The sequence below is a fragment of the Bos grunniens genome, chromosome 19, assembly GCF_055505025.1.
Source record: "Bos grunniens cultivar Pamir isolate PY7600 chromosome 19, Bosgru_T2T1.0, whole genome shotgun sequence".
In the NCBI taxonomy this organism is placed as follows: domain Eukaryota; kingdom Metazoa; phylum Chordata; class Mammalia; order Artiodactyla; family Bovidae; genus Bos; species Bos grunniens.
Window position 1 is genome coordinate 19454975 of NC_141183.1, and position 17572 is coordinate 19472546.

General features: G+C 58.2%; 1 protein-coding gene across 13 annotated transcripts in view; it reads left to right on the plus strand.

Moving 5' to 3' along the window:
- Nucleotides 1–630: 630 nt before the first annotated feature.
- Nucleotides 631–17572, plus strand: part of HDAC5 (histone deacetylase 5) — a 37216-nt gene continuing 20274 nt past the window's right edge. For 3 of the 13 annotated variants that reach the window (XM_086357435.1, XM_086357442.1, XM_086357445.1), the window contains exons 1-4: nucleotides 631–765; nucleotides 997–1017; nucleotides 6501–6711; nucleotides 13539–13610. In XM_086357435.1, the coding sequence (XP_086213561.1) occupies nucleotides 6690–6711; nucleotides 13539–13610 (94 nt within the window). In that variant the 5' untranslated portion in view covers nucleotides 631–765; nucleotides 997–1017; nucleotides 6501–6689. Of the gene's footprint in view, nucleotides 766–996; nucleotides 1018–6500; nucleotides 6712–13294; nucleotides 13611–17572 lie in introns of those variants that run through there. The other 10 variants (XR_015147540.1, XM_086357438.1, XM_086357441.1 and 7 more) reach the window with 5 other exon arrangements.

Here is a 17572-nt window from a genome sequence, read left to right on the forward strand (position 1 = left end):
GAAGAGGATGGCACCGAAGCCAGGGACCGGAAGTCTTCCTTTTGAAGGCCTTGGACTGTTACAACCCTGTCCTGGCCTTTCCCAGTCTTTTTTTTTTTTTTTGGCTTGACACAGATTTAGTGTGTGCGGTCGGAGCTGGCGGGTTCGAGGCTTGTCCCAGACATCCACCCCCAGCATGGCCCCCTAGCTGGGGCCTCCAAGGCCCTCCCAGCCCCTAGGAATCCATCCCCAGGTCCCCTCCCCCACCGCGGGAGGGCGTGTTAGGGAGAAGCTTAAGCAGGCAACGATTGCACCATCCATGGTCTGAAAAGGAAGTGGAGGAAGCGCAGGGAGGAAAATCGTGCATCCCAAGGGCCGAGCCCCCAGGAACCAAACCCGTAAGCCCGCAACGCTCCTTCCAACATTGCTCACAGGGCTCGGATCCCTTGCCTTCCTCCCCCTCCCCAGCCCAACCCTTTGCGGGTACTGGCCCTTTAAGAAGCTGTCACGGTGGCGTTGTTGGCCCCGCCCGGCGGGGAGGGCCAAGAAAGAGGGGAGGGGTTGGTGGCGGCTGAAGTTGAGGGGGGGGGGTCTGGGTCTATTTTTAGCACTGGGCAGGGTCACGTGACGGGAGTGACGTCTCCGAATGTTGTTGTTGGTGGCGGCGGCGAGCGGAGCCGGAGGAGCCGCCGCAAAGATGGAGGAGCCGTCGAGGAGGTGCTGCCGCTGCTGCCGCCGCCGCTGCTGCCGCCGCCGCCCGCGAAGCCGGAGCTCGAGCCGCAGGGGGTGAGCGCGCCGCACCAGCCCCGATCCCATCTCCCCCAGGCTCCCCGGACGCGACACAGCGCCCCCTCCTCCTGCCGTCGCTGCCCGCGGGCTCCCCGAGCGCGCGCCGAGCTCCGCGCCCCTCTTCCTTCCTCCCGGCGCCCGGGTGCCAGGCGGCGCCCCCCGGGAGCATCGCCAGCCCGGGAGCCGGGCCTCGGGGTTACTACCCGCGCCCCTCCCTGCCCCTCCCAGGCAGGGGCGCCTTCCCTACAGGTAAGGGAGGGGCCCGTCTTCCCGCGACCCACACCCCCAAATGGCCGGGAGACCGGCCGGGGCTGTCTGATTTGCCCTCTCCCGGGCGGCGCGCTGTGCGTTGCAGAGCGATTTGAGCCCTGCACCCGAATTCTTTGCAGACCCTTCTTGGACAGCCTTTCTTGGTACTCTGAGGTGAGGGGCGCCCCCACCCCACAGCGCTTCTACCCATACCTCGGAACGCATCCTTGATTTTGTGTCCTTGACTTACATGCCCGAGGAGGGGGCCGGTGGGCCCACCTTACTTCTCTCTCCCATTATTCGCACCCCCTCCCTAGTGAGGCGTTACTGCGTTTGTTCCCACCCTCTTCTCCCGTCTGACACCCTGGAGCCAGAGAGAGAGCTAGGAGATGAAAGCTACCCGCCTCCCCCCCCCCCACACACTTCTTGTCTGGGGTGGATGCCCCCCATTTTTCATCCTGGGTCTGTGTCTCACAGAGGGAGGGGGCGCTGCCCGTGCCTTTTAACTTGGGGGGAGCTGCTTCCTTACCCCACCCTTCTCTGGGGTCCTGGGGGAGACGAGAACTGGCTGGGTAATAAGTAATTAATCTGGGAGGCTGGTTGGTGGGGGAGAAGAGGGGAAGGTGGGAGTGCCGCATTTTGGGGAGGAGGTGACCACCTGATACTCCCCGGTTGGCCTTCTGAGGTGAGGTGTATCCCTAAAGAGGAAGGGTGGCAGCTGCAGCTGCTTTGGGGTGCTCAAGAGACCCACCGCTCTGACAGTGACCACTGTGCTTCTGGGGCCTGGAATTAGCTTCGGCGGTTGGGATAAGTGGGTTTGATGGTAACTGGGTTCCAGGTCCAACTGGGAGGGAAGGATGGAGTCAGACCATAGGAACAAAAGGAGGCAGGGGATGAGAGATCCAGGAGTCTTAGCCAAAAGGACCCCTGACCAGTTTGCTTTGGAGAACTGGAGCCTGGAGATGGGTCCTGCCTTGGGCCTCTTCAGGTTTAGAGGATGTAGGCAGGAAGGGTCCTCCGTTTGAGTTCTAGGCACCAGAGTTCCTCAGCCTGTGCTGGCTGTTGAGACGCTGGGCTGGGCTGGGCTTGGTGGGTGAGCCATGTTGGGGGCTGCCTGCTTTTTCATTTCAGTCTTCCCTCCTTCCTCTTCCTCCTAAACACAAAGCTTGGGGAGCTCTTGGTTTGCCTTCTGCCCCTTCTCTTGAAACCTCCCTTTGCTTTTCTTCCCTTGGACTTGATTGTGGGCTGTGTCCAGACAAGGCAGGCGGGGGGTCTCTAAGTTAGAGGACTGGGTCCCCAGCATCTCCACTCTGTCCTGGGAAGGTATGCTTGTGTGGGGCCGGAGAGCAGATACAGGGTGCAGTTTACTTGGGGGCAAGGATGGAGGGCACATTAGCTCTGTGCCAGCCTCCCCTTCCCAGTATACCCTCCTCTGTGGCTGGATGGAGTAACCGGGTGGGGGTGGGGGGGTGGCTGGCAGTATCACATGCCCCACCCACTCTAAGTAGCTGCAGAGACAAAGGTTTGCTTTCCCTTCCCTAGGGGTGGCATGTTAGCTGTGTGTTTAGAAATGGGGCCTGGGGATGTTGGGGGGGGCACGGGTAGTTTGTGTTTCTGCAGGGAGGAGGGGGGCAACAGCTATAGGAGCTGGGGGGAGTGCAGTTGGTGCTGAAGTACCAGCTGCTCTTTAATAATTAATTCTTCCTACTCACATCCCTTTGAGGAGGGATGTCTGGAACACGGCATCAGGCTCAGCCAGCCTGCTAGAGGACGCACTCCTCTTGGTGGGGGGTGGGGGGGAGACGGCGAGGGGGGGCGGTTCTTGGCATTTTTGGAGCACTGTCGCTTGCTCATGAATGAAAACCTGATGCAGCCCGTGAGGAGGCCTATTGTAGCCGACTTTGGCTAATTAAACTTTCTCTGCCTTTCTTCTCCCCCACCCCACCTCACCCCAGCCCCAGCCCCAGCCTTTTCTTGAATGGGGACCCTGTCTGGTACTGCTGGTGAGGGGGTATCCTTCTGCCTGAGGTTTTAGGGCAAACAGACCCGGTCTTCTGCCCTCTGCCTCATCCCTCCCTCCCCTCTCACCACCCCCCATCTTTTTTTTCTAGAAATAGCAGCCTCCCTCCATCTGGCTTGTGCAGATGCCTGGAGCTGCGTCTGAGCAGACAAACAGAAATGGGCCGATTGCAAAAATGAATTTGTCAGCCTGGTGCCTTTTTTCCTCCCCTGTCGCCCTCCCCCCTCCTTTAGTTTGGGCCCTGACATCCAAGTCAGCCACCCCTCCTGGCTCTGATCAGCCTCCAGGCTTCTGGTGGGCCAGCTTGTGGGAAGGCTCCAGGCTGGAGAAAGTGATCAACCAGGGCCCTGGTCAGGAGGGGTCAAGATGAGAGTTCCTTTGTGCCTTAGGATGGGATGTTTGGGCTCCTGGCTTTCTGATGAAGACTTTGGGGGCACATCTCAGACTGGGAGTAGTCTCACAGGATTTGGTCTGGACAGCTCACCTGGGAGGGGAGGGGTCCCTGGCCGGCCTCAGTGCTCAAGACTTGGGCCTGTCTTGAGCAGGGCTGGAGCTGGTGTGTTGGGAGAGGGAACTGCCTCGTGGTGGTGGAGTTCAGGTTCCTTGAGGGATGAAATACTTGTGGGGCTGCATTGTGAACTTGGGGCTTTTGAGGCAGCGCATCCTTGCCTGTCCCTCACTTGTCTGCCCTTCTCCTCCCACCCTCCACCGGAGATTGTATTGCCTCTGAGTGGAGTGAGGCGTATCACCCTAGGGTGTTTTGCCCTTCCTTCCCCGGCTTAGCCATGAACTTGTAGGGTGAGATGCAGCTGGTTTTCTGCCGCCCTGGCTGGAGGTGGGAGGTGGGTTTGGATCCTGGAGTGGGACAGAGGTCTGACTGGAAGACAAGAGTTCTCAGGGGGTGCGGACAGGACCCTGGGGTCTTCCTGCTTGTGATGTCATGGAAGCCAGGCTGCTCACTGCTCCCGTGCAGGGAGCCACGGAGCTCTTGGTCCCCAACTGCCCCCCGCCCTCGACCTTCCTATATCAGTGGTCAGCAGTGAGTTTCTCCGGCTGAGGAGGGACCAGACAGCTCAGGTTTTCACCATTAAGCTCCCCTTTTCCCCCTTCAGCCCTTCCCCCCACCCCCAGTCAAATATCTATGCCTGTCCCCATGAACGATCAAAGTGAACGCTGCTTTGTTTCCCAGGGAGGCTTCCTGGGAGTGTTGGCAGACACTCTTTGCAGGTGGACGGGGGCCCAGGGGTCCTGTTACATGCGGTAGGGTGGGCCGGAGTGCAGCCTTTCAGAGCCCGGAGCCTCCTGGGAGTTCTGGGAGCCCCTCCCTTCCTCTTCTCTCCAGGGGTTGAGGACTGATGGGGGCTCAGGGCGGATCTTAACCTAGTTTTTGGCCAGTGGAGACTCTGCCGCTCCTGAGAGCCCTGTTGTGGAGGTTCCTTTCACTGAGGAGACGGGCTGGGTCACTCGGGCTGCTGGGAATCGTGGGAAATTCTGAACCTGTGTTCCCCAGCCCACGGGAAAGGGTGTGAGCAGGACCGGGCGCCAGCCCTGGGGTGGGCATGGGCTGAGCTGTCTGCCCACGCGGGCCCTGCCAGGGCACCAACAGCCCCACCTGCTGCATTCCTGAGCTTGGCCCCAACCCTGCACAGCCTCTTCTGACCTTGCCCTACACCTGTGCCTGCTGGGAGCCATTCAGCCCCTTCTCTCGGCCTACTCCCATCTCCCAATCTGAGCGCACCTTTCCCTGGCTACCGAGTCAGGGATTGGTTGGCTTTGTGACCTTTGTTTTGGTTAAGCCTGTGCCCCCTCCTGTTGCCCTTTCCATCGTGACATCGTCCAGGCACAAGACAGAGTAGAATGCCAGCTGGGGAAGGCTGGGCTCCTGAGATTCACCAAGTCAGCTTTGTCGATGGGCCCCTTCCTGCTGGGATTGTGGTCCTCCCTCCGAACCTCCTCCCAGTGCCTGCCTTCGTTTTCCCTGCAGGGGCTGTTCCAGGCATTAGACGTAGAGAGGTCTGTGTGACTCTGGTGCTGGAGAGTGGGCTACCCTGACTTCCTGCTTCTTCCTGTGAGGCTGGGCTGGCGAAGGGGAAGGAGAGGCCTGGTGGGTTCTCAACAGTCCCTTGGCCAGTCCCAGGGGGCAGTAGAAGACTTGAGATCTTCCTAGTATATGTGCAGTACACCTGTGTGTGTGTCAATGTTTGTGTTCTTGTATCTCTGCCATGGCTGAGTCCTGGGCTCCTCGGCCCCGTATGGACCTCATGCCTGGCCATCCTTGATGAGAATGCAAAGTTTACCAAGAATTAATCCGGACAGGAGGTAGGCTGTCCAGGGGCAGAAGTGACTGCCTCTTCCTAGTTTTGGGAACAGAGTTAGGGTTTAAAACTTGGGCCCTGCCTATTGCTTCCTGTTCCCTCCATTTCACTAGGTGTTGGAAGGCCTGCCTTCGTTTGGAAAAAAATGAATGAGATCATGTCTAGGGTGGATCATGAACTCTTTAGGGATGGGCCCAGGTGGGTGCGTGTATAGTGTCTGAAGCTTGAGGGCTAGCTGTGGGGCCAGAGGGGGTTGGGGAGCTGGAGGAGTGGAGACAGTTGGCAGACACATGGTTCTGTAATACTGGGACATCCTTTCTTACTCTACTGGCCTCAGCAGGCCTGCTGCTGGGTCTCTTGGTGTCTTTGTACAAACTGGAAAACAGCGTCCCTTATTCTGGGTGGATTCAGCCTGTGTAGCTTGGCAGGCAGAGCAGAGGCTGGATTTCAGACCTCGTTGCGTGGGGCACAACCTATACAACACATGCAAGGCCCTGGGTGCAGGCGTTGGACCCCTAGTCCAGAGGGCACCGGATGTGGGATAAATGTGTCCGTCTTTCGAAATTCTTAGAAACAGCATGGTTAATGGGTAGAGAAAGAGCAGTTGTTGCCCTGTTTCTCTGAGGGCAACCTATTGTTGAATGGGGGAGACCAAGACAGAAAGAAGCACGTGGCGTTTTCAGGGTTGGGTGACGTCAAGGTCCGGGAGTAGGGAGAAGATGAGCACCAAGCTCAGGCTGTGGGGCTGGAGGACCAGTCTCGCCCTTAAGTTCTTTGAGGGGCTCCAGATCAGCCCTGCGTCTCTCCACTGCCCTGGACAGAGTTCAGAAGCCTTCCTGCACTTTTACCTTGGCGCATACCCTATCCCGCATTGGGCACCCTTGGGAGTCTCCAAGGTGTCCCCACCTGACAGTGGACGTGGTCACCTGAAAGGGAGTTTGGATGTGGTTACCGTAGCCATTTCCCTTCCCGTGAGAGCCGGCAGTCTCACCAGTTAGAAAGAGAAGAAACTAGGTCTAGTCCAGTGCTGTGCTGCTGGGCAGGTAGCCTCCGTCTGTTCCCTAGGTGTAACTGACAAGCTCCAAGGTCTCCCTCCACCCTCAGGTTCCTGAGTTGGGGCCCGCTAACCCTGCTCCATCTCTCCCCAGGAATGCCGTTCTGAATGCCTGACTGCCTCGCCCCGAAGGATGGCCTCGGATGGGCGTTAGAGGCACAGCGGCCCCGGGCTCCTGTCCCGTCCGTCTGTCTGTTATCGTCTGTCTCTCTTGACATCACCGCAGCTCCACCCCCTCCCGTCCCAGCCCCCAACGCCAGCTTCCTGCAGGCCCAGAGCCGGCATGAACTCTCCCACCGAGTCGGGTAAGAGTTGGGAAGCTGGAGGCACCTGGGGTGGCTTTGGATGTAATGGGCTGTATGGGTATATCCACCCCAGGCCAGCTGATCTTCAGGGTCTGAGCCATAAGGGAATGAGGGGTCAGCAGTGGAGAAGCATAGTGAGAAAAGGACAGAGGCAAGCCTGGAGTGATTGACTAAGGGGTAGACCTGAAGTTGATGGGTTGATGGTCCAGCCTAGCCCTGGGAGGGCATGGGTCCAACTGTGATCCCAGGCTGGCCCTCTTGACTTAGGGGCTTTCAATTCCATGCCACCCTGCCCCTGTTCACCAAGACAGGCAGGGGTAAGGGGGCTGTGTGCCCTTGAGTCCCTCTGGGAGGTCTGGGGATAATGTTGGAAGAAGTTCCCTCTGATAGCTGAATGCCCAGCTTCCTTGTCGTGGTGGTGTCCTTTCTTCTTGCTGAAGTTCCATACTTTTTTCCATACTCTGTGTTCCATACTCTTTTTCTTGGTGGAGGTTTGCAAGGCCTCCAGCCTTAGCCTGTGCTGGGATGAGTGGCTTTGGGGTGAGGAGTGGGCAGTGACACGTTGGCAGAGGAGACTTGGCTCTCTTCTTTGAGTCCAAGTAGACATGCCCTGGACAGGGGAGATTCTTAATTTGGGGTCTCCAACTCTGAGATTTCTTATTCCCCTCTGCTCCTAGGAGCCTGCCTAGTGCTGCCAGAAATAGTCTGTGGGTGGGACTCCAGGCAGCTTTGTGCACGGGTGAGTCTGGATGTCTGCCCATGTGGTTGTGTCCAAGCAGCCTAAGCTGGACCCTCAGGGGTTTCACAGGGGGGTCATGGGTCAGTGTGGTCAGAGTAATAACTGCTTTCCCTCCTTGGCTGTCTCCTTCGGCACAGACTTAAAAGGGTCAGAGTCCATCTTGCTCAACTTTAACCACCACCCCCCCCACCACCCCCCAAGCCCTTCCTAGTACATCTTTTTCTACAGGGGTGGGAGATACCTTTCATTCTTTTACAGACAGGGAAACTAGGGCCTGGAGACTGAAACCAGTTAGCAGGACAGTGCAAAGCAGGATCAGGGAGGAGTCGAGGCCCATCTCATTCCCCGTCATCATCACTGTGTTCGATCTGGTGGCTTCCTGTCGTGAGGACCGCGTGCTGGTGACGTGTGGCCCTGACCACAGTCCCAGGGCTTCCAACAGATTCAGGGAAGCCAGAAGCTGGTGGGATTGGTTGGCTTTGTGACCTTTGTTTTGGTTAAGCCTGTGCCCCCTCCTGTTGCCCTTTCCATCGTGACATCGTCCGGGCACAAGACAGAGTAGAATGCCAGCTGGGGAAGGCTGGGCTCCTGAGATTCACCAAATCAGCTTTGTCGATGGGCCCCCTTCCGCTGGGATTGTGGTCCCCCCTCCGAACCTCCTGCTAATGCCTGCCTTCATTTCCCCTGCAGGGGCTGTGCCAGGCGTTAGACGTAGAGAGGTCTGTGTGACTCTGGTGCTGGAGGGTGGGCTACTCTGACTTCCTGCTTCCTCCTATGAGGCTGGGCTGGCGAAGGGGAAGGAGAGGCCTGGTGGGTTCTCAACAGTCCCTTGGCCATCTCAGCTGGATGCTGCCCCTCGCAGGGTTGGTTGTGCCTAACAAGAGTGCCAACTGAGCTACAACACTGACTTGTTTGGGAGCCATATCTAGGCACACCAGGCCTGGGGTCTAACTGGTGGCCAGGGGAACGGGAGCTGGCCAGAGGCATCTGTTGGTGGCTCCAAAAGGACATTTTCCAGCTTTGGGATTTTAGTGCCTTACAGTGAAAGGCTAAGACGATCCAACCTCGGCTGGATCAGGTCAGAGGGGTTTTTGTAGATGCAAGTGGGCTGAATCTTCCATGTAGCCGTTTGTCCCAGAGCTGGCAGGGGCTTGAGGGGTCCATCAACCTTGAGCCTGGCCGGGAGGGGCCCATCGAATTGGCCGCGCCTCCTGGCTGGCTTTCTCGCTCCCCCCAGCAGGGGGAGATGCCGTCTGCTTGTGTTCAGCAAGGAAGAAGAAGGACAGGGGGCCAGAGATTGGAAAGCTGGTTTTAGGACTGTTGCCAGGCTCAGACTGGGATCATTCTTCAGGGGCAGTGTCCCGAGGCCCTTCCTACTGAGTTTTTCCAGGGCTCCAGGCCTCCTCTCCCCAATGTGGAGTTCTAGCTGCTCTGACTGGGGGAGTGGGCCAACTTCTGCACAGCCTCCCCCATCGAGGGGCCCAACATCTGCCATTCCCAGAGCTCAGGGTGTCATCTGGGCTGAGGCTGCGGGTGCTGGGCACCTGGCAAAAGCCTGGAAACTGCTTGCTTGAACTCCATGCAAGTCCAATGAAACCACGAGTTGTAGTTGGTGTCCCTCGAAGGGAGCTTAGGAACAGCGTGAAGCCACAGGCCTGGGGCTAAAAGTGGGGATGAGGAGAGTGGTTAGTTCCCCAGATCTCTGAGCACCCCACCCTCTCCCAAGTCCTTGAAGACTCACCCCTCTCTTCCTCAGGACTCAGAAGGGCAGGCCTGGGTGAGGGGCAGTTTCCCTCCTTTGGTCTCAGGGCAGGAGCTTTCCTGTTTGGAAAAGAAAAGTAGGAGATGATCCATCCCTGCCCTCATAGCAGACAAGTTAGTGAGAAAGTGTCTTCCAGGTGAGGGGTGGCAGGTGGAGATCTCGAGAGATTTACTTCTGGGGCTCCCCAGTCTTCCCTGGGGAGTGGGAGCTGATCCACTTCCCTCTGGGCTGGGCCAGATGCCAGCATCTGACCTGATTTGCCTCTTTTGCAGTCCTGGGAGGACAAGCAGAGGCCGTTGATGGGGCTGCCCGCTTCCCTGAGGAGGCCACTCCCTGATATCTGGCTTCTCTTTAGGCACCGGGAGGCTTGAGGACTGAGGCTTCATTTTCACTCCTGCTCCCATCAGTGGGTGTGAAGGACTGACAGGATGTGCCCCCTGCCAGCCTGGAGGAGCTATCCTGGGGCCTTGGCCCACTCTGGTCCCTCTCTGCCCTGTCCTCCGTGCTGTGGCCAAGAGGCGTGGGCACTGGGAAGGCCCGCCTCTTGAGCCAGTCTAGATGGCTGCAGGGCCCCAGGAGGCGGCGGCCGGGTTCCTTAGCCCCAGCGTGGGAGGGAGACAAGCTTCATGACAATACCTGCCTGCCCAGCACCTCCCAGCTCGCTGCACACTTTCTCTCCTTCCCTTTCCCGGCTGCCCCCTCCTTTCTGGGTGACCAGAGAAACTGGGGCATAGGCGTGGGGTGGAGCCAGGAACCTCGGCGTCCTGCCTCCCAGCCTCAGGCTCAGCCTCTGCCTCTGTGCCGCCGGGGAAGGAAGAGAAAGTGGGTCACAGGCGTCATGGGGCAGGGGTCTGGGAAGTGGACTCTGGTGTCCCTTCTCCACTTTGATGCCCCCTGGCATGCCTCTGAACTCACTGTAGATTGAGATCAGCGCCATCCTCCCCTGTCCCACCATTCCAAAGGGATTGAAGGCTTAGCATGGAATAGTCGGAGGAGGCAGGGTCAACCCTGAGGGGATGTGGAAGATGCCACAGTAGGTGTTCACATTTTTTCTGGGCTGGGTCTCAAATGAGAGGGTTTAGCCAGCACCCAGCATGGGACCTGGCATATGGCGGCTCCCGGGCCATGCTGACAGGCTCCAGCATGACTGACTCCGAGGACAGGAGAGAACTGGAGGGCAGGCAGGCCTGCCTCCAGGGCCCCATGGCAGCTTGCATCCTGCACTCCCCCCACAGCCCTCGGCTTTTATACTCTGCACAAAGCGGATTTCACTTTCTTCCTTACAGTCAGGGCCCCACCCCGGCCTTTGGGCCCAGAAGATGGGAGCCTTCGCAAGCTCAAGGAACCACTTTAGGTTCTCCTTCTCCACATTTAAAGGGTTAGGAGGCCTGAGCCCAGCCTCTGAGGGAGGGAGGGAGCAAATGAGGTCATGGTGGCTCTGGAGGGGATGGTGCCTGCTTTTCATGAGGCTACTGTGAGCCGTTCTTGGTGGGTGCTCTGTAAGATCGGTGGGGTGACACATGCACGGGAGAGCTGGGGAGGGGGCATGGAAAAGAGACATGAACCCGGAGGAGAGGAGCTATAAAGCAGGAAGGATTGAGGTTAGACGTTAGGAAGATGTTGCATCACTTGAACCTTAGAAGAAATAAAACGAAACTTGTCCCCATCACAGGCCTCCTCTCTTATTGCCCTGAAGGATTCTGGGAACTATGCTGAGGATCATCTGGCTGTGTCTGACACTTTACTTCCCACTTCAAGCTGTTGCTGAAAGTCATAGCAGTGCTGGGAATTGCCCTGAAACCCTGGCTCTGGCCACCTCTGGTTGCCCAGCCTCCCGGGGGCTCTCAGCTTCCTTAAACAGGGAGCTGTGTTTCCTTAGGGTTCTGACTGCTCCACGTTCCGGGGGCCCTGCCTTTTGAGTCATTGTAACTGATGATTTCCTCTCTTCCAGAACAGGGTTCCCCTACCATACTCTCCTGTGCCTGGGGCAGGCAGAGAGAGAGCCAGGACAGGGCTAGCCAGCCCTTCTGGTTGCTTTCAGCGTGGGTGGGTGGAGTCTTGGCTGGGATGGGCTGCTGCCCCCAGCTTTCTGGGCTCCATCGAGACTGCTGCCTGTCACCCTGCTGAGGAGACCTTGACCTTCCCTCCCCTTGCTTTCTGGGAAGCCTGGTTGGCCAGGATGAGTTTGGGGTGCATTGTGCCGAACGGAGTCCCCAGACTTACTCTGAAGTGTCCACCAGCTCCAGACCCCTGTGGGGAACACTGCTCCATCACCAGTTTTCTGGAGTCTGTCCTGACTAAGAAGCTGAGGCTCAGAGCTTTCTTTAGCTCCTGTTAACCTCCAGCTTCCCTCATACCCATCTTACCCGCCAGTCTAGCACCTGGGACAGCCCACCTCTGCCCCTTCCCCATCCATGTGATCTCTCCACCTGAGGGCAGGAGGCCCCTTTGCTCTCCCCAGCTGGCAGGAGCCACATCTCTCGTGTCCTTGGTTGGCCAGCTCCTCCTGGGCTCCCGACGGGAGGGTGAGGTCATCCAGTCCAGGGAGAGGACAGGTGTCCCTGGCTCCATGCCTAGAGTTGGGGGCAAGGAGGGGCCAAGAGGGGGCTCCAAAATAGCAGCTGTGACATCAGGAAGGGGGAGGGGGACACAGACCCAGGAATAACCAGGCTATTAAAAGGCTCCAGTGAGGTCAGGGGGCCAAGTGGGATCTCTGTATCAGTGGGAGGCACAACCTCAGGAGAAGGGATGGGCCAGCAGTGGGAAGCGTAGGTGGGGATATCACCAGTCCTCATGGCACACCAGTCTCAGGAGCGGGCCCTGCTGTGCCAGGCCTGAGGCTGATGGGGAAGGGCTGGATGCTGGCAGCCCCTCAACTCTTCTTACAGGGGCTGCAACCCCAGGTCTCCGCCTACCTGGGTCCCGGGGGGGTGGTCATTGTACCTGTTACTGGAAACCCTGGGGCAGTTTCATGTGCCTCCTGTGCAGGAAGCAGGGGCTGTGGTGGTTAGAGCTCAGACATGAACTTCAGATGTCCCAGCCCTACCATTCAAGCGGCTGTATGACCTGAGTGACTTCATCTCTCTGTGCCTCTGTTTCCCTGTCTGCACCTCTCTCCTGAGGTCATTGTGCAGAATAAACGAAGTGATCTATGTGCTACTTAGCATTGCACTCACCGCGGGAAGAGCTACCTGTGGTCTGAGCACAGGCAGGTGCTCCCAGATTCCCTTCTCTGGGTGGAGTGAGGCCTGTCCCAGAAGGGTCTCTCTGCCCCCTGGGAGGAAGCTGAGCAGCCTCTGGAAGTGACACCCCAATAGGTAGGAGGGAGCCACTACTTAGCTGCTGCTCAGGGATCTCCCTGCTGGTCAAGGGGGGCGGGGAGGCACCTCCCAGGTCTAAAAGAGGGCAGAAGGTAAATCAGCTCCCATTGGCTGTTAGGATTACCGGGAAGATGCACGATTTGGCCTGGTGGCCCTGTCTGCCCACCTGTCCAGACCCTTTCAGTTGCTTTATCTGCTCTGGATGGTGCGAGGGAACATAGAGGACGGAGTCGGGCTTTTGGGGCTCTAGCCCCTTGTCTGCCAAAAGCAATCCCAGAGCTGCTCCCAGATGTGTGGCTATTCCAGCCCGAGCCCTGCCCCAGCGCAGCCTCTGGCCACCCGGCTCTGTGGCCTTGGCCCTGAGTGCAGGCTCTTCCCGGTTCCCATCCCCCTCCCTGGCGCTTCCTCCTGGGGTGGAACGCGCCTCCCCCTCCTCCCGCCATGGGGCCTCCGCCAGGCCCGGGCTCCTGGCAGTCAGCCGGCGGCTCCCTGAGCATGCTCCACCTATTTATAGACAGGGCCCTCCCCCAACTGCTATTTCAGTCTCCTGCCAGCTGCCGGCGGCTCATTCGGGAAGGAGGAGCAGGGAGCCGGGCCCAGAGCTGTCACCCAGGGCTGGGAGGGAACACAGAGAGCCCGCCTGCCTGCCCAGCTCCCCTTCCTGTCCCCTGAGTGCTCAGCCAGACCCCGCTCCTGGGACCTCTGGAGAGGCCAGTGGTCGGATGCCCCTCTAGAGGGGCACTGGGCCCGTAGCTCTGGGGCTCCTGGCTCCTCCTGCCACCAGAAGTGCCCAGGCCGGATGAAGCACCTCCCCATCGTGCTGGTCCCAGTAGCCGTGGCCTGAGGGAGCCCCTGAGCAGCCGCGAGGGCCCCACCCGACCACCTTCCCTGTGGCTGACTCCCCGCCTCGGGCGGCCCCTCCTGGGCATGCTGCTAGTGCCCAAGGCTCAGGGGCTGGTGGAGATGCTGCAGACCATCTATGAAACGGAATCCTGTTTCTCAGCAGATGGGATGCCAGGCCGGGAACCAGCCTTGGAAATCCTGCCCCGGACCCCTCTGCACGGCATCCCCGTGACAGGTAAGTGCCTCCGTGTCCCCGCCTGCCCTCTGCCATTGGGCATCCTCGTCTCTGCGGCTGAGCGTCTGGCTCCAGGTCTCACCCAGCTGGGGTCCTGCCTAGATCTTTCTGGAGGTCTTTGTTGAGAATATGTGCAGTCAGGGGAGGTGTGCTCTCTGAGGTGGGCTTCCCTGCTCTCCTAGACCTGCCCTCCCACCACGCCCTCCAGCTGCACTGCGCAGCATCTCTTTGGCCGCTGGCAGGGTCGGCATCCACTGCTGGGGGCTGTGGATTACTAGACGGTCCTGGCCTAGTTGGCACCGTGGTCAAGAGGGGAGAAAGTGGGTCAGTGACCTGCCTCCAGGCCGTCTGCTTCCCAGGTCTGGACAAGAGAAGAAACTAGAGCCGGAGTGTCCATAAGAATAAAGGCTTCCCCCCCGCCACCCCGCCGGCTCCTCTGGTGGGTTCTTGGGGTCAGAGGGTCCATTGCAGTGATTTCTGCCGGTCCATAGGTGAGAGTATCCTGGGAATCAGACACCTAGGGAGGAGGCTTGTCCAGTCTGGTCGAGGAGGAGGAGTCTGGTTGAGTTAGGCAGAGGCTGGCACCTGGGATGTTGGGAGCCTTAGCTCCCTTGACCACCCCCGTCCCCATATCTCTGCTTCCCCCAGGCCTTGGTTTATTGTCAACACATGAGGATGAAGGAATGTTACTCAGGCTCACTGGGCTTGAGGACTCCCTAACCCTGCCCCCTTCTCAGCAGGGACTCTTGGCTGGGGGTGGGATCCCCCAGGGCTGAGCCACTCCCTCTCTCCCTCCCAGGAACCTGTTGGCAGCATCAGGCCTTCCTGGCACAGCCTCCCCACCAGGCCGGCACCACCAGATGCTTCCTCTAGGGAGGGGCCTGCTGGACCCATGCCTGCTTGGCCCCTCCTGGCAGTGGCTTGGCACTTGGGTGTGGGTGTGGGTGTCTGTATGTGTATGTATGGGGAGTCTGCCTCTGGGTAGGTGGGTGTGGGTCCCAGGCTTTGGATTGGAAGGTAGGAGCCATGTGCCTGCAGAGGCACCCGTGATTTGGCTCTAAGCTGTCCAGGGATAAGGTTGCAGCTGGACTGAGATGTGTCAGAGGATGAAGGTTTGGGGAAGATTGGAAAACCCTTCAAACAAGGCCAGCCATCTGCCTGGGCAGGGATGCCCATGCGGTCTCCTGAGGTCGTGGCATAACCCTGGGGACCAGCCCTGAGGATGCCCGCTGTGCAGGCCTCTGGGATGGGACTGAAACCCTAGGGCCAGTGGTGCAGAGTCTGCATAGTCCCCTGGAAAGGGTGTAAACACAGGGGGCCAGTCTAGCCCTGGTCCAGTCGAGCCCACAGCTCTAGCTGAAGACCCTATCTGCTGACTTCTGCCTTGAACCCCCTGGGAGTCAAAGTGGTCTCTTGAAGAGCAAAGGGATGACTGTGCAGAGCATCTCTGCTTGGGGGAGCCGCTCTACCCCATTTGGCAAATGCCGTATCAGTCCACCCATCCTGCCCTGTTCCCACTGTTCCTTGCCTTCCAGAAGCAGTTGGCCGTTGGCCTGAAGTTTCCTCCTCAGCATGTCCTTTCTTCTTCTTTCAAGTTGGACCCCAGAATCTTTGCAGGCTGGATCCCTGCTGCCCCCATCCCTTTCCTAAAGGCTCCCCATCTCTACATAGACCCCCGCTGGCCCCCGCAGCCAGCCCGGCTCTCTAGATCCCTGTGGGTCCCCCCACCCCCCACCGAAACCGACACACGCGCGCTGCCTAGCCTTCTGAGCGGTGGCGTGGTCCATGCTGGCAGGAGGGAGGCGTGAGTCACCTCAGCGGCTCGGGGAGAGGGCTAAGAATGTTCCCCCTGTGCAGCTCTGATGCTGTGTCTGTGACGCGGCTGGGGACAGATATAGGCCTGGATCTCGGCTGCCTTGTTTTTTTTTTGGACTCTGGAATGTAAATAGATGTTTCAAATAGAAACGCTTTAACCTTTGGGTTAAAAAAAAAAATCCACCCTGGATAAACACAGCCATGAGGGCCAGGCAGCCTGGTGTTCCCCTCTACTATCCCCTCCTCCCGCCCCACCCCCTTCCCCGCCCCACCCCCTCTCTTCATCTCTTGATCAGTCTCCAGACGGGATGCAAAAGCCTGTGGCTAAAAAGGCAGGTGTCCAGGAGCACTTCGTGGGTAGTGTGTGTCGCCAGGCCTCCCCAACCCTAGGGTTTGAGGAAGGGGAGCTTTCCAGGGTGGGCGTCTGCCCTGAGCTCTTTGCCCACTCCAGCAGCAAGTCTTTGGAATCCTATTTGAGGGGCACCCTTGGCTCTCTGGACTGTCTTGTACACTCTTAGCACAGTGCCTGGCACATGGATGAATGAATGTTGCTTGAGGGGGCTGGCATCCGGGGTTGGTTGACAGCAGGATCCTTGGGCTCTATTCTCAGGCTTGGCCCTCTGGGTGAGTAGACAGATATGGTAAGTTGCCCCAGTGGGTGAGCCAGAGTCCTGGCAGGCGAGCCCATGAAGGATTCCGGGTGCTCTCCACTATTCCTGTTGAAGGAGGGGGACAAACCACAGCTTCTGCTAGTGCTGTCAGGGCTTCCCTGATGGATGGGGTCTCTGCCTTGGCTCCCCCAACAGCCCACAATGGGCACCCTTCTCATCCAGGCTTGGTCTCGGCTCAGGATACCCAGGAGATTGAACTCTGGGTGTGGGATTCCCAGGGATGTGGTGCTGGGGGTTCCCCTGCCTCCATTCTGTTGGGCCTTGGATTTCCCTCTGGCCTGGATTGGGCAGAGCTGCTGCTTGGGCAATGTGCAGGATGTTAAAAGCAGGCATGGAGGAGGAGTTCTCTTTCCCTAGTGAGGGAGGGTGTGAATTCCGCTTATGCCGGGAAGGAATGCTGTGGATGTTGGGAAGTGCCGTGGGGTTTGTGTTTGGTATTGGGGTTTCCCCTAGATTTTCTTTTTTTTAAAAAAATTTATTTATTTATTTGACTGTACCAGGTCTTAGGGCATGTGAACTCTTAGTTGCAGCATCCCTAACCAGGGATGGAACCCAGGCTCCCTGCATTGGGAGCTCGGATGCTTAGCTACTGGACCACCCCTAGATAGTCCTCTCCCCTGGACATTCTTGTTCACATTCTTCATACCATTCCAAGTTTGGCTATGTAGGTGGGTGTGTAGGTGTCAGGGTGTGGGACGATGGAAAGGGCGAAACTAGGTGGGAAGGAAATTAATATTATAATGTACTAAATGATGGGTATCGGTGCTTTCCTTACCTGTTTCCTTTGGAAAGGTATTAATAGTTACGTTTTACAGTTGAGAAAGATCTGAAAGGTTATGGAACTTGCCGAAGGTCACAGAGTAAATGACTTTGGGCTTTGGACTCGGGTTTTTGTGTAGGGCTACCGCTAACCTACACAAGAGCTTCCCTGTGCAAATTTTTAAAAGGCAGCCTTTCTTCCAGGTGGCTATATACTCATACCAGAGTGGATGGCTTAGCATGCTTGGAGCATGTGCTAGATTTCAGCCCCCAACTTGACCGTTCAGTCGGGGGCCCTTGTACAGTCACAGCCTGAACCACCGGACGTGGTGTGCCTGTGTCTGTGCTCCCAAAGCTTGTGCTCCTCGACAAGAGAGACCAGTCTGGCCTTGCGGACTCCTGAGGTTTCTGAGAGGAGACTCTTTTCTCTAAATCCTGGGGGCCACTGGATCAGCTGTTTTCCTCCGTGTAAGGATTTCGACCCAAGGGAGAGAAGCTGGCTCAGGAACAAAGTTGAACGCCCTGTCATCCCATTCAGACAGTCTCCCCTGCCCCCATCCCCTCCTACCTCATCCTCTCCTCTTATTTTTGAGACCCTCAGCTGTCCCTTCCCTGCTGCACAGCTGCCAGACAGGAAATCAAATTAACTGTGTCCACGCACACAGCTGTAACAGCTGTCAGGTTGGCAGCAGAAATGAGTGTCGCCAGCCGGGGGAC